The sequence below is a fragment of the Poecilia reticulata genome, chromosome 5, assembly GCF_904066995.2.
Source record: "Poecilia reticulata chromosome 5, P_reticulata-male-v2, whole genome shotgun sequence".
Taxonomy (NCBI): Eukaryota; Metazoa; Chordata; class Actinopteri; order Cyprinodontiformes; family Poeciliidae; genus Poecilia; species Poecilia reticulata.
This window is the reverse complement of record NC_088834.1, coordinates 24,157,052-24,172,580: the sequence shown is the minus strand read 5'-3', so window position 1 is coordinate 24,172,580 and position 15,529 is coordinate 24,157,052. Positions and strand designations below refer to the sequence as shown.

General features: G+C 39.1%; 2 protein-coding genes across 2 annotated transcripts; one reads left to right on the top strand and one right to left on the bottom strand.

Moving 5' to 3' along the window:
- Positions 1-1,255: 1,255 nt before the first annotated feature.
- Positions 1,256-3,916, top strand: nudt2 (nudix (nucleoside diphosphate linked moiety X)-type motif 2). The gene is made up of 2 exons (XM_008409472.3): positions 1,256-1,560; positions 1,658-3,916. The coding sequence occupies exons 1-2, from the start codon at positions 1,434-1,436 to the stop codon at positions 1,972-1,974; spliced, it is 444 nt and encodes a 147-aa protein (XP_008407694.1). The 5' UTR covers positions 1,256-1,433; the 3' UTR covers positions 1,975-3,916.
- Positions 3,917-8,214: 4,298 nt separating this feature from the next.
- Positions 8,215-15,146, bottom strand: ube2r2 (ubiquitin-conjugating enzyme E2R 2). Its single transcript, XM_008409473.3, has 6 exons — positions 14,536-15,146; positions 14,081-14,300; positions 10,948-11,034; positions 9,631-9,728; positions 9,040-9,174; positions 8,215-8,533 (listed from the first exon to the last, which is right to left on the bottom strand). The coding sequence occupies exons 2-6, from the start codon at positions 14,261-14,263 to the stop codon at positions 8,248-8,250; spliced, it is 789 nt and encodes a 262-aa protein (XP_008407695.1). The 5' UTR covers positions 14,264-14,300; positions 14,536-15,146; the 3' UTR covers positions 8,215-8,247.
- Positions 15,147-15,529: the final 383 nt, after the last annotated feature.

Genomic DNA, 15,529 nt, shown 5'->3' with positions numbered 1-15,529 from the left:
GAGAATTATCAGCCGCTTCATGAGACACTCGTAGACACGCTGAGCACGGTCACGAAATGGGATGAACGGGATGTAAAATTGTGAAATGTTTTAAGCTCTTTAGAAAAGGCCGTGCTTTGAGAAGTGATTTAAATGTGGGTGGTTCTTTGCGGTCTGGGATTGTTTGTGAAAGAGCGGTCCAGAAGGAGAGCTTAGCATCGCTAAGTCATCTTCCTCTCCAGGTTCTGAAGTTGAACCTGACTGGTGGCAGCTGTAGGGCGTTGGCGTCCGAGGACATGGAAGATAGGCCTGAGATAGGAAGGATGGTGCTGTTTGACGACTATGCAGGCTTTAAAGACTGGAAACCATTCTTAAATATACTATCCGGTGGTGTGTATATTTTCACAAACAAGGGGAGACTGACAAAAAGACATAAGGTGGTTAATTTTCACTTTAAAAAAATTATACATTAAAATGTGGATTTAAAGAAAAAAAAACGGCAATTGTGAGTATTTGGCTTGGTGACATCACAATGGGGACAAAAATCAAGCAGCTCACATAGCAACAGTAAAAATGACAATAGCAACCTTCTTAGCTGTAAGTATGAGAAGATATAACAACATTCTGTTAGTAGAGACTAAGTCACACTGAGGGTGTGAGAAAGCACTTGCCCTAAAATTGATTTTACTATTTTTTTTAACAAAGACAAAATGATTATGAAGTCAACATTTAAACTTGCGATTAATTAGTACGGTCACCATGCTAGCTTAATAGCTGCCAACATTCTCAAATCCAGCATGTTCCATGACAAATGTTTACGCTGATAGAGAACGATCAGTTAATAAAAACACTGGTCAGATTATATCAAACTTTCTCTGTTGTATCTTTTTGAGCTTAAATTATACTAAAACCTGGGGGAAAGATGTAGTGTTTAAGTGTCTTTGTATAGTGTTTGTTGACGTATTTTATCTTGATGTTATTCTTTCTTTGATTGTTTTTTTCTTTTTAACTTATTAATTTTAGGTTATTCAGCCTGTTGTTCAAAATGTTCAATAATACACAATGTCCCTCTTCAGCAAAAAAAATTAATTAAATAACAATTTCTTTGTTTCTTTTTTTTCTCCCTCTATGCTTTTTATTTAGCGTCATGTAGTACCTTTTCATAGTCAGGAAATGCATTTAGACATTTTAGTTATTAATATTAACAGGTGAGGTGAGATAGACTCTTTTTACACTAGAATAGATCCAATCCAGTGCAAACCTTGAGTACTCGGAGCCACCACACAGCGGAACAAATGTGTCTGTCTTGAACTGCAGTCGGACGAATTTTCTTGATGCGCAGCAGGCTAACTGGGGCTCTCAATGTAAATATCTCTGAAAACTAAACAGTAAGGCGTCTACTTTATCATTCCCAGCAGTTTATGCGCATGAAACTTTCGAAAACATAAGAGAAGATGGCTCTGCGAGCTTGTGGGTTTATAGTGTTTCGTCGCCTCGCCGGTCTCAACCCCCCTCCGGGGAATATCGAGTACCTCCTCTTGCAGACTTCCTATGGGGAGCACCACTGGACCCCGCCCAAAGGTCTGCACAAAACCTCGTCTGTCATTTGCACAATAAAATACCACATTGTGTGGATGCACAGTTTGTTTTTATTTCATCTTACGTGTGGTACTCCCAGGTCACGTAGACCCAGGTGAGGATGACCTCACCACGGCTCTAAGGGAGACCAAGGAGGAAGCAGGGTTGGGGGCGGAGCATCTGAAGGTTATAGACGGCTTCGTGCAGGAGCTGCGCTACGAGGTTCGTGGCAGACCCAAAGAGGTGCTGTACTGGCTGGCCGAGCTGAGAAACCCGGAGGCGGCGGTGACGCTGTCCGACGAGCACCAAGACTACCGCTGGGCCCAGCTGGAGGAGGCCTGCAGGCTGGCTGGGTACAAAGACCTGCAGGAGACACTGAGGGCCGCTCACAGACACTTGGAGGCTCAGCGGGACTAAAACTGAGGAAAGATCATTCAGATAGTTTTTTTCCCCCCAGGGTTAAAGTTAAATATTCTTCTCCGTTTGTATCTATAGATTCTGCTCTTTAATCTACTGAGAAGTGAAAAAGAAATGAATAAATATAAAATGCAGTTTTCAAATTATTTCATTTATCTTTGAACAAAACGAACATTTCAAATGACCGGCAATGAGTGTTTAACATTAACTTTTCTTTCTTTTAATAAGTGAAGCTATCATAAAAAAGTGTTTTTTATGTTTACTGTTACAATCATCTCTTAATAATCTGGAACAAAAACTTATATGGCCTGATCTGTAATGGGCAGCGACTTCTTACAGTAAATCTGGGTTGCCTTGGAGACACGTTTATGTGTGTATGTGATAACATACTTTATGTACAGGTACTTCATTGGTTTTAGTCACATGAAGATCCTTAAATAAAAACATTTTAATGTAAAAACAAAACAAAAAACAATAAAAAGTGCATCGTCTAGGAAGAAGAAACTCAACACGGCCGGACTTTTAAGAAAAAAAAGGGCATATTTTAACAACGCCTTATGCTCACCCTTTGTTAACTGTTAGAACACTTGACGGTTAATATTGGAGGTGGCATTGACTCCATTGTCAGTTGTAAACATTTGATTGTACCACAAGGGGGAGACAAACACAACGCCACGAAGCTTAAAGAATATTTCACCTCGACAACTTGACAAAGCTGATGTTGCACAGAAGATAAGCATGCAGCTTCAATACTATGAACAAACAACATGTAAGAAATAGTGGCCTTATTGAAAGCAAGTGTGTTTTTATTTCACATAGGTGTTTGATCTCATCAAAAACAATGTTTATTTTTTGGTGGAATGAGAAGGAAAATATTCTCAAGATGCAACTGATGAGGATAGCCATGACCTGAATGACTGAAAATCCACACTTAACATGAGTGGAAAAAAAACAAAAAAACATTGGGATAGCATTGAACCTGTTTACCAATCTTGTTATGAAACTGGGTTGTGTAAGCTAGGTCATCAATATATTTCTATGTGTTTTCTGTATTCGAATCGGTGTGCCAGCTTCAAATACGGGTTCCTACAAGTTTGTTTTTGAGTTAATTTTCAAGCATTTTCTCCAGCATATTTGATCATATTCTGATATTTTTGGGACAGAAGATTTACCTCACTTATTTGTATGATCCTGTTCTAAATAAGTTATGAAACCACAACATGCTGCTGTGTGGTAAAAGAATCTGGACAAACTTGGATCAGTTCCTCGTCAAATGTAGAGTAAAGAATTCTGGAGTAATATGTGTTCAGTTAAAAACCGATTTAAATCGGGTTTTATGTGGGATCATTTTATTCATTTTGCAAAATATTTGGCATTTAAATCAGGCAAAGTGTTCTTCCCTGCTAATTGAAAACTAACGATAAAAAGAACAGCATTTTATTTTACAGACACGTTTTGTGTGTAAAATAAAAGTTACATGAAGATTTTGGTGAAGTGAAAATAAATTTCTTAATTGACACATTTTCTTCGAATGTTCTTTAGCTGATGGACAGCATGAAATAAAAGCTGTAAAAATTATTAGCCCTTGTGTGCTTTGGAGCCATAAACCAACCATAAAAGCCAAAAAATTACAAACGTAGCAGAAAGAAGAGACAGCCACTGATCAAAGACCAACTTTTATTTATTTTTTAATGACTTTACAACTTGAACACAATACTTTTACTCTTGCATACTTTTCCAACTTTAGCCTGAAGACCTACTTTCTTTAAATGTTTTGTGTTTGATGATATTTAGGCTCAGTGAGGGATAGCAAAATCATTTTACAATCAAACCCAACACTGAAGGGGATTTGCAAAAACGGAAACCTTGTGTAAAATTTGCACCCTTGTAATAGAAGAAAAAAAAATCTAATAAAATCAAACATGGATCAGCATCAACAGGATGGACATTGTGGATGGGTCCGTCTTTTACTGTAGAGTTTTTGGAGGGGATTTGTTTACTCTTTAAAAAAAGACATACACACATTAATTTAAAAGATTTCAGATTTTGTGTGGGGCTATGTGTAGGGAATTTGGAGTTGTTTTTTAATAATAGCTCTTGCCTTCCTCCATTCTACCTTATAAAAACCAAGGCCAACATTTAGTTTATAACTGGGTGATGCTGTCGCTCCTACCAGGCCTTAATCACAGATCTGAAGCTTTGCCAGGAACTGACACTTGGCTCTAAAGCAGATGTGGAAATTTATTTCGCATCCTTGCGAAAACCGATGCAGCTCTTTGGTACGTGTGGCAAATATACGAGCTACCGCACCAAGTTAGCTAGCTTAGCACAAGCGGGAATCGGGGGAACAATTAGCCTAATTCTGTCGGAGGTCATGTCTCCTGCTCGGAGTGTAGTCCAGCACAGACACCGAGTCCAAGTAAAAGCACAAGCTGTGTTGTTATTTCCCCAAAGGTACTCATTAGTACCTCTTGTTACTACTGGCCAGACTTGTTTTTTTTTTTGTTTTCTATAAGTGCTAAATAAGCTAACCCGCAACCAGCTACAGCTAAATACACGGGGTTTCCCCCATTTTCTTTTGCTACGGTTACTTGGAATTGGGTTTTAAAGTTTGGACGCTAGAAGTTGATTATTCATTATTTTGTTACTTCTTGGACTTCACTAGTGTGTTTTTCAGTGGATTGAGAGGATTTTTCCAGGAAGTGGTAACTTTAATCCTAGGTACATTCAGCTGTACTGTTTAGCACTTTTACTAATATATGAGCACATTGTCATGTTGTAAGGAGGCACAGGAAAGCTCTGTGGGTTTGTATAGGTTGTGGATCATAATGCAGGAACGTCTAGCTTCTAGGTTTTATACAATTAATATCAGACCTGCAAATCCAGACAGTCGTTTTCCTTTTTAAAAAAAATAATTAAACTCAGCAGCAAAACCTCAGAATCACTGATAAGCCAATACATTTCAACCCTTTACTCCACACTGAATGTGATGAAGACAGTCTGATGAATGAACAATAGTAATTTTTAATTTTTTTGCTGGATTCAAAACTACGATCCGTCAATGAATTTGCAGCACGTTTTTCCGTTTTTTGGTAAATGCATGTTAGTTTAAATTTTTCACTGAAATTTACATTTGAGTGGATGTTATATCTGCGAGTTTAGAAAACGCATCAAGATTAAGAACCTTTTCAGACCTCAGTCAAATTAACCTAGAGCGGTGCACTGTTGTTGAGTTTAATAATAAATAAATAAACTAAGCTATATGCTATGATGCATAACTAGGGATGATAGTGGAATATCTTATTTTTTATGTTGGACTCAAAACTACAACTGACATCATAATACCTGCACAGTTTTGTTTCTTTTTTATGTTATAGTTTGTTTGGGAAAAAACAAAACAAAAAACGTGGAATCTGTCAAAATTTCAATTAGCAGAGCGGTCCTTATAGAAATCCAGAAGTTGTTAAGCCTTATTGTTCCATCTGTACCTATAACGCTTAGAAATAAAATAGAAATAAAAATTGGGATTAGGCAGGTCTGAACAAAAAGAAAACTAGAAATTAGTTTTGTCCAGTGAAAACCTGACAGCTGCATCTCTTAACTCTTTAGTGGAGATGATATGACCCAGCAGTCCAATTAAAGCCACTTAAAATCACTCCTTAAACGTAAAAGTAATCAATTACTGCCTAAAAAAGGGATCAGAATGGCTAAGATGATTTTCACTTCGTAATATTATAGCTGATCTGTGCACATCATAACATGTTGAGCAATTTGTCTTGGAGATATACAAAGTTGGTGCTTTTAAATCGTTAACAGGGGTTTATGTTTGTGCATGATTGGGGTTGGGAGTGGAGGGCAGGGGGGCAAAAGAAGGCAATATTTAGTGACAACCAGAGATCTGTAGGCATCTTTCCGAATCATGTTGCAGGTCCATTTCCAGAGTCTTCCTCACTTTCTGTGGTCCCCCCAAAGAACAGGACCAGGAGAAAAAGCTTTCACTCCTTCAGCTTCACATTAAAATCCAATGGGTATCCTATAATAAGTGTAGTCAAAAAAACAAAACAAAAAAAAAAACAAACAAAACATGTAAATCCTCAGCATGCTTTTCAGATGAGACCTCATGTGGGGGTTTGTTTGTGTCCGTGGCGTAAAAATCCATCCGTTTGAAATGAGCGCTCAACGGGACGAGAGACTCTCAGAGCGCAAAGATTGTGTGAGATTTGTGTGTTTTACGTCAGTCACGTTGTGCTGTTCAGCATGTTCAAAAAGCTTAATGCTAAGAAGGTCTGTTGTTTTTCTTAATCCCTCAAAATCTCCAGCTGATCCAGGCTGGCAGAAAAGCAGGAAATAAAAGACGAGTCCTCTCTCTCGAGCTGGAAGTTTCATTCATCGCTCAGGTGACGAGAGTCTTGACTGTAATCCAATGGAGGCGACGTTTGGGTGAAGATAAAAAACTTGACATCATAAAGAACAAACAAAAAAAAATGCTAAAAGTAAATGCTCTCACACACAGGCGCGCACACACACACAAACAGGTAACAGGCAATCAGTGTCTTATTTAAATGATTTTTTTTTCTGTTCTTTTAACAGAAATACATTTTCAATTCTAATGAAGTAGCATCAAAGCACAAGTTTGAGTCACACAGCAACTTTTTTTTTTTTTACTTCTTCTCATCAACTGCATCTCAATGTCTGGCTTGTCTAAAGGACAAGTACCTAATAATTCGGAGTAATTCTGATTCTCTTAACTAAGAGAGAAAAAAACTCGATACAAAGCACCGAGAAATGGACCGACTGCGACATTCGGAGGTGTGTGAACACTCACATCATGTGTATCGGAGGCTGACAGAGCGACATGGTCTGGGAATGAGCAAGAAAAGGACGTAGAGATGAGTCGTTTGGTTCCGAGGATCGTCATTGACCATCATTTCTCTCTCAGGCCCTGAAGCTCGAATGGTCGACATATGACAGAAAAATTGAGTTACAGTACCTTGCAAAAAGTATTCACCACCCCTAGAACCTCTTTTTTTTTTTTTAAACACTTTGTGTCCATAAAACACACGCGTTCGAATGGCTGCAGTGTGGTATCGGCGATGGGTTGTGGACATTTTTCCAAGACACTGGAAGACAATCAAGTGAAAGTCAAACGGAGAACTTCGAGAGACAGGGTCGTCCTAAATGAGAGTTGAGAGGACAAGCTGCCCAGCTCATTGATCGCCTAATGAGCCAAAGGGCCAAGTGTCCCCCCTCACCAGACTGTCTGAGACGCAGCAGGAAATACAAGAGGCAAGTCAGAGAACACATCGTCTCAATTAGGTAAATGGGGAAAACAGCTGCAAGAAAACACACCACGGATCCAATCTCTCTCAACTGCAGGCAGATAATGCAACTTATTAGCGTCATTCATCAGCGCCGACAGCCTGTGGAGCTCAAAGGACACCGCTTTGTTACATTTTTTAATGAGTACATTTCCACTAATGAAGTACTCATATACTAAAATAAACCTATTCATTAGGTTTTCAACAATAGTGGCATTGTCAAGACAAAGATCGTACAAAGTTTCTTCTGTCATTCAAACCTGGGCCAGTCTGACTCCAGATGGCATCCATGAAGCACACTGCACTGTGCCAACACTGATGACACAAAGCAAGGATGAAGAGTAATCAAATTTTCATGAGTGTAGTAAAAATATGACAGGAACTGGTACAGCATGGAAATTAAACTAGATTGGCGATGTAAATATTCATGGGGAGGGTCGTCTAGTTTGACGTTTGCATGTGGAGACGGAGGATGAAAAATGACTGAATGCTTTATAAATCTAAAATATGAGTTTTAGTAATATTTTTAAGAATCTCCTAGACTGGGCTGGAATAATTTCTTTACTCAAACTTTGCTAAACATTAGACAGAGTGCAAGGTGTTATTAAGGCAAACGGTGAGAACACCAAACTCTGACTTTAAGTGGAAATAGTGCCAACAAACATCTGTTGCAAAGTTGTTGTTTCTTCTTTTTTTTTTGACAGCATGTGAAAACAGTGACTCAATCAAACTTGTATCAGTTCAACAAATGATTAAACGTTTTGGCAGTAGACTTTTGACCCCACTGTTTGTGCAAACACATGCACACACGCACACACACACACACACACACACACACACACACACACACACACACACACACACACACACACACACACACACACGTCCACATACTCTGAAAAATGAAAGACGACCGCAGGACTAAATTGGCAGGGAGGATTTATCGTCCAGATCATCATGAGTCTTCGTTGCCAGAGTCGTCCTGGTTGTCGTAGCGCCTGGTGGACGTCCCACCGTCCTCCAGGCAGCTGATGGCCCCGGCCTCGCCCACGGACTCCATCTCGCTCTCGTCTTCGTCCTCGTCCTCCTCCTCCATGTCGTCGTCGTAGAGGTCGTCGTAGAGCAGGTCGGAGCTGCTGTCCTGAGAGGGGACCCGGGTCTGGACGCAGTACTCGGCCAGCGTGGTCGGCACCTTCACGCCGTCCCGCTCAGCCTCCGCCGCCGTTGACAACACCTGCTTCCTGCAGGCAAGATGGCGGGGGGGAGGGGAAAACAACTAAGAATTTGAAAAAAATGTTGAGCTTAGTGTTGGCTTTAAAAATACAGGTTTAAACTGCATCTCACTGAAACAAGACATCACTAAATATGGCAGACTTCAAAAATGTTTCCTTCTGGAAACAGAGAAACGTGACAAAAAGGTGAAAGACTGCATGTCATTTAATTTAGTAAGACTACTTTGGAGATGAAGACATGATGTTTCAACCAGTCGTATTTTAAGAATTATATAAATCTGGTCGGTCCAGCACAGGTGATTGATGTGAATGGAGACAATTTCTTTATCAGGATAAAATTGCTACCAACATAATTTTCTTGCAATGAAAACTGTTAAATACAACACAAAGTATTTGGTCACCCTGTGTGTGATGAATCTAAACAACACCTGAGATCAATGTTTTGAAGGGAATCACTAAAGTAAATGAACTCCATGCAGCAGAGGCACCCGTCTACAGCCACCGCAGTGCGTTACCTTATAATCTCTGCATACTCTTTATCTTTGCCTTTGCTGTCCCTCCATTTGCGAAACATGACCGAGGCGTCTACATTGGCTGGCGAGAAGGTGTTGGGCTCGTTGAGCAGAGAGATCACACTGAGCAGGATCGTCCTGACGGCAGAGAGAGCACAGCAACACGTACACACAGTCAGACATCGGATTGCATCGGCACGGTCAGAAACATTATGCTCATCCTGCGTCCCCCATGTGGCTCAATTACACGCTACCTCCACTCTGCTCGAGTTCCCAAACACGGACTCAGCAGTTTTCCCTCTGTGATGTGAATCCTGCTGACGTGCTAAATTTAGCAGTTATTCAGCAAAGCTGCTCTATCAGTGTCTCTACCCCCCCTCCACTAGTTTTCTTTTTAGAACGAAGCCTTGTGTTTTCTAAATTAGATTGAAGACACAAGTGGGGCCTCCGTTTCATTTTTGCTCTGTAAAAGTTGTACAAAAATAAACAGTTATTCCTTCAGGGTTTTTTATTTTTTTTTTATTTTTAGCCTGCTTTCAAGAGTCATCCAAGACAACAAAAATCACCAGACGTTGCGTGATGCAGAGGGAATACCTTATGTTCTGGGTGGGGTTCCACCTCTCAGACGGCAGCTCCCCGCTCTGGGGGTCGTCGACCGGAGGGTGCAAAATGGAGATGCACACATCTCCGTTCTGGGAAAACAACAAATGGCACACACATAAGAAATGCTAAAAGAATCTATAAAAAAATCAAGAAGAGATTCTACTGATATCTGTCATTAGAATATGACAGATATTGCTTCATTGTTTTTGCCTTCCTCCTAATCCCTCATGAGCTCATGGCGGTGTTGATGCTTGACACAAAAATGGCACGAAAGTCACATTTGTGTGCTTATTTTTGATTCAATGAACACGCTGTTTGAGTTCAAACACAAGTCTTAATCTTTTACCTTCTCTTTTTTTTCCCCTCTCTCTCTCTCTCTCTCTCTCTCTCTCGCTCCCGTTTCTCCCATTTTGAAGCTCAACTTACAACCTGTTTGAGTTACATGATTATTGGATTTTCATTGCAGCACAGTTTACTTTTCCTAAGTCCTTAGTAAATTCAAGTGAGGCTGCAGGATTATCCTCATGGTGTTTTCCGACAAGATGAACGAGGTGTGCTTAGGAAAAAAGGAAGAAGGTTTGATTTTACTCTCTTTTTACGATAAAAAAATTCAATCTGCGCTGTAAGGGCCGATCACAACACTCATTTTACTGAAGCACAGCTGTGGTTTAGTGTTTCAGCCTGGCTGTGTGATGGTCTTCTGTAGGGCACACAGTTTTTTCATCTGCTATGTTTCTCAGAAAGGAATATAAACTTCCACGGAACGTAATGCAACAAACAATGTGTAAGAATGTGACGTAGAACAAAACCAAAGTAGCAATATTTAAACAGTCTTTCACACTAAACCTATTTCTATCCTAGATCGTTGCAAAGTTTACATGCACCTTTTGTGGAGCAAGATAACAAAATTTCATCAATTTGAGTCTTTAAGCACTTAGCATGAACCTCGTTTTTGCTGCAAATGACAACTGTAAGTTGCAATAAGTCTTCATTTTTTGATGGCTTATGTCACATATTTGGAGCCCAAAAAGGAAATCAGACATAAATGCAACCATCTTATTTATCCCATTTGAAATCTGTTAAGAGGAGAATCAGTAAGAAATAATAATAATTTAAAAAAAAAATGTAAAAAAATGTTATTAACCAAAACACTCTTATTACCCAACGCATGCACAGGTTGTCACTAAAACGTGCTTTAACCACTGTAAACCTCATTAAGTAAACAACAACTTCAGTGCAACAGAAACTCTAAAAGCCATATGAGCAACAAAAGTGAGCATCACATCCAGATCAGCCGAAAGCTCTCACCTCGTAAATATTTGGGTGCCACATCTTGGTGAGGAAGCGAAACGTAGGAGGGGAGTATGGGTAGTCAACTGGGAACTTGATGTGAGCCTGGAAGAATAAACAGAGACACAGTTAATGTAGTTTATGTACTTTTGAGCCTTTGCTGGGACCTTAGCTGTACAGGGTCAAATGACAGGTGATTTTAACCTTAAAGTAAATGCAGCGGAGTCAAAAAAAAATCTATTCTATTGGGAAAGGGAACACAAGTAACTACTTTATTCTACAGCATGAAAAATTTGCTGGCTGCTTTAAAGAAGACCTTAATACAGCTGAATTGTGACAATTCAGCAAACTGTTCACTTTGCAAGTTGACCCAAAATGCTTCATTACAAAATGGTAATTTTTGAGTAAAATCTTATACTTCAAATGTTGACTTGGAGCAAACTTCATACAATAATCCCTTTTGGTCCCATTTCCATCAACTCTGACCAGCTTCTCTGTCCCTGCTGCAGAAAAACATCCCCACAGGACCGTGCTGCCACTACCGTGCTCAACTTTGAGGATGATGTGCAGTGTTAGTTTTGCTCTTCAATAGTGACATTCTTTAGTGCTGTAATAAATCTGCTGTTTACTAAATAAGTATTCTCAAAGTTAATTTGTTACATGTTTTTTTTTTTTTATTTAGGGGCATCAGAGTAAAGCGCTTTTCAGGATTTGTAAAAAAAATTATTTTAAAAAACTCATTGCTTTTCTTCATCTGAACGGTTATGCACTTCCTCATCCTAGTTTATCACAAAAAATGCCACCAACGTACATAGGTGTGTCGGTAAAATGTAGAAAAGTTCAAGGGTTATGAATAGTTTTGCTGTTCACTGCAAGTCTGGTTCAGTTTTTTTCCCCTCAGTTTATCATTGTCCAGTTATTAAGTGTTAAGCATGGGAGCCTGGGTGTGCACCCAGCAGCCTCAAATTAGCTGCATGCTAGTCAGATAAGACTATCGTCAGTCCACAGCTAATCACTGAACTTCACCACCACAGCCATGTTGTAGCATGAAAATAAATATCGCCATAGATCGGCAGGAGTTTTACAGATATAGTTGTGTTTTTTTATTTGCTCAAAAGCATAAGACAAGCACAAAACATTAAAATGAAAACCACATTTTTATCTTATTTTACAACAACTGTCTGTATGTCCTTCTTACAACCCCATGTATTTGTATTTAGTATATATTTGACAAAAAAAAAAAATATATATATATATAACTTGATTAAACCCTTGATTGCACAAGAACTGCCAGAAGAAGGACATTCATGAGGGGGGAAAATGTTTTTACTTGTGTCAGTTAAATAAAGATCAATTTAAAAAAATAAAATAAAATAAATATGCAGGTAGGATCAGTGTTATCTAACCTTGATCTTGGGGGTACATTGCCCTGCATGTTTTAGATGTTTCCCTGTTCCAGCACATTACCTCAACAGCCTGTCATCACATTCTGCAGAGACACGTTAGTCATGTTTCAATTTAAGAGATCAGGAAAATACCAGGTCAGGTAAATCAGGAACTCTGAATCATATTTATTTACCTCAAACAGTAACAGAATTACACCTTTGTTGACATGTGAATGGCTTGCCATTTCTTTTTCTAAGGTTCCACATATTTTTATGTGCGAAGGGGTCATCCAACCACAAAAGATGTAAACAAAGCTGAGCAAGTGGCCTGCATCAACAAACATCAAGGTTTAATCTAGTTATGGTCAGAAAATCCCCAAGATTTTCCATCATATCGTTCCTACACTTTAAAATCCATAAATGAGATGCATTAAATTAGATCAAGAAATACATTTTCAATTCAATTCATATCAAAAATACCTTACTGATCCCAAAGGAAAATGTATTTAAATTTGTTTAAACTCTTTGTTTAAACAAAGATGAATCTTTACCGGAATATGTTCAAATTGTGGTATTTTGACTTGAGGTTAGTGATATTTGCTATTATAGAACATTACACTGATTCATATCATGAGAGCTCTAAATAGCAAGTAAATATATTGGCTAGCCTAACAAACAGTGCTTCTACTTACTGAGACATTTACTTTCAACCACAGTATCCATCTTTAGCATCTATAAATCTGGATCCTCAGCCTTTTTCTAATGCTTCTCTTATTTTTATCTGCAAGTGAGCTGCGTATGAGGATGAGGAAGTATTGTACAAAGTTTAAAAAAGGCAGGGCAAAAAAAAAACCCAATTAATTATTTGACCTATTTTGTACACCCGCTGTAAACTCCAGCTACACCTGTATGAACACAACCTCACACAAACCCGTGTCTGACCTGCATTTTCTGTCTTTCATCTGTCTTTTTTTTTCTTTTCTTTTTTTTTAGAAAAAGACAGATGGGGAGTCTAATCTAGACCTACTCATTCTCTGTGCTGAAATGCCATTTATAGCAGTCACCAAGCCAAAAATAGCTTTCTGAATTACAACCACCATACAGTGATGAGGAGTGGAGACTGAGAATGGAACCAGAATTAATGACTGAAAAAAAAAAAAAAAATCGACTTGCAGAAGAAGAAGGATGAAGATGTGAATTATACTTTTTAGATCTCTAGGATGGTGGGACTCTTTGGGTTTGAACAAATAAATTCAAATGGTCATTGCAATATTAACTTGGATTAGATGGACGAATGTATTTTAAGAGCCTTGCATTCGCGCTCGGCATGCAAATGTGTTTTATTGCCATCAAGATGCTAAGCTCAAAGTTTTAAGGACATCGAGATGATGGAAGAGAAAAAGAAAAGCAAAGAAATTGAGGGCTAACGTAACCATTATCTTCTTTAACGTAAAAGTCATTTTAGGTGATCATGCAAAACTTTTATATTTCTGAATACATATTTTGGACAATTTGAGAGATACTTGCAATTATGTTTTTGTTAAATACTGGAAAGGCAATATTGTTTGCGATAGACCAAACTTTTCCTCTTTTCACTTTTATCATCAAGATGTTCCCACTGCTTCTGTGCCCTTCAGCATGTTAATATGGTAACAATATGGCATCATTACCATTACATAGTAATATCACAACAATGCAAATACTGCATCCAAGCAGCTCTTTGAGATAATGAATGCAAAGTGACCATTTGTGCAGATTTCTCCCACCTTGAAGTAGCCTCCTTCATATAGAGTATTGGGCGGTCCGAAGATGGCCACTTCCCAGTTGTAGAGGTCAGACTCCTCTACCAGGGTGATGCGGAAGCCCTCCACCGGCTGCTCCTGCAGGGACTTCAGCTCCATCATCAGGGCCTTCTGAGAACTAGGGGTTGCCTGATGGGCCATGTTCATTCCACTTGTGACACCCAGGGGCCACAGATCAGCAAACCTAGAGAGGAGACAGAGAGATCATGAGAGGGACGGTTCTATTTGAAGGTAACAAACTGAGTCAACAGCTTGGAAACATCTCAGTCTTTTTTAACTTGGTGTAAACAGACAGACAAACCAAAATGCTACATCAAGAATTAAAACACAAACATGCTATGTGGCCTGTCAAGCTAGGTTTCTTCTGAGGCCCTTAAAGGTAGAACTGCAAAGTTTTAAAAAAAACAAAAAGTGTTTACCTCTGCCTCCTTGAACTATACGTTTTCGTTTGCTCCCAGCTGAAACCTGAAAGGTGAACTCATTGGCCGGCCATGCTAACGTCGCTGTATGTGGACAACAGTAAGTGGAGCAGTGGATTTCCTCCTAAAGCCTGTGGCTGCTCCTCGTGTTTTCCAAATTCTTTTGTGTTGCCAGTGTTGACAGTTGACATGAAGAAGCAAGTCTCAGTGGAAGTCACCGTCTCCTGCGGATCATTCCCGGGCTCAAAACCGGGGTTTGGCTGTCCCTGCCATCTCCCCGAGCTACTGGTTCGGTTCGAACAGGCTCTCAACTGACCCCTGCTTGTTTATGTTTGTTTATCTGCGCTCCAGCAGTCTCAACTTCTCCACACGTCAGCTATAAACCCCCACCGAGCAACTTCGCACAAACGGAGCGGGTTTTCTGCCGTCTGTCGTCCCCTCCGGCACGGCGGTGAGATAAAAACACGCAGGAACTCGAGCCTGTGGTCAGAGAAAGGACAGCAAGTAGGAGATTTTTTTTTACACTCGCGAATTACACTGGCTTTTATCGATTTTTATTTTCCTCCCATCGATGCTTCCGGCTATCATTGCGCGTGTCTGCAGAACGTAATGCGCGTACACAGTGACGTGCGCGCACCCAAGGTAGAAAAAAACCCACCTTGTTCCAAATTTTATGAACAGTAGCTTCAGAAAGCACTTATTTTTTTGGTATTATAATAATAATAATAATAATAATAATAACAACAAACTATATCGTCATAAACCTGAAAACAAGAGTTGACAAATTTTTAATCATAAAGATGGTTTTTTTTCTTTAAACTAGGTTATATTTATTTTTTTTTTAAAAACATGTTTTTCAGGATTTTATAGCTAGAAAATTTTTATTGGTTTTAAATAAATAATGGACACTATCTAAAAGTTTGAAAACGTGAATAGAATATCCAGGTGATGTTAAATAAAGTATTTTACATTTGCACTACCGTGAGTATCAAGA

What these genes read in the sequence shown, in the direction of transcription:
- nudt2 (XM_008409472.3), top strand. Translation starts at nt 1,434, where the DNA reads ATGGCTCTGCGAGCTTGTGGGTTTATAGTGTTTCGTCGCCTCGCCGGT. An exon ending in CCACTGGACCCCGCCCAAAG is followed by an intron (nt 1,561 to 1,657) that starts GTCTGCACAAAA and finishes TGGTACTCCCAG; the next exon opens with GTCACGTAGACCCAGGTGAG.
- ube2r2 (XM_008409473.3), bottom strand. Translation starts at nt 14,263, where the DNA reads ATGAACATGGCCCATCAGGCAACCCCTAGTTCTCAGAAGGCCCTGATG. An exon ending in GGCACCCAAATATTTACGAG is followed by an intron (nt 9,729 to 10,947) that starts GTGAGAGCTTTC and finishes TTGTTTTCCCAG; the next exon opens with AACGGAGATGTGTGCATCTC. An exon ending in GAGTATGCAGAGATTATAAG is followed by an intron (nt 8,534 to 9,039) that starts GTAACGCACTGC and finishes TCTTGCCTGCAG; the next exon opens with GAAGCAGGTGTTGTCAACGG.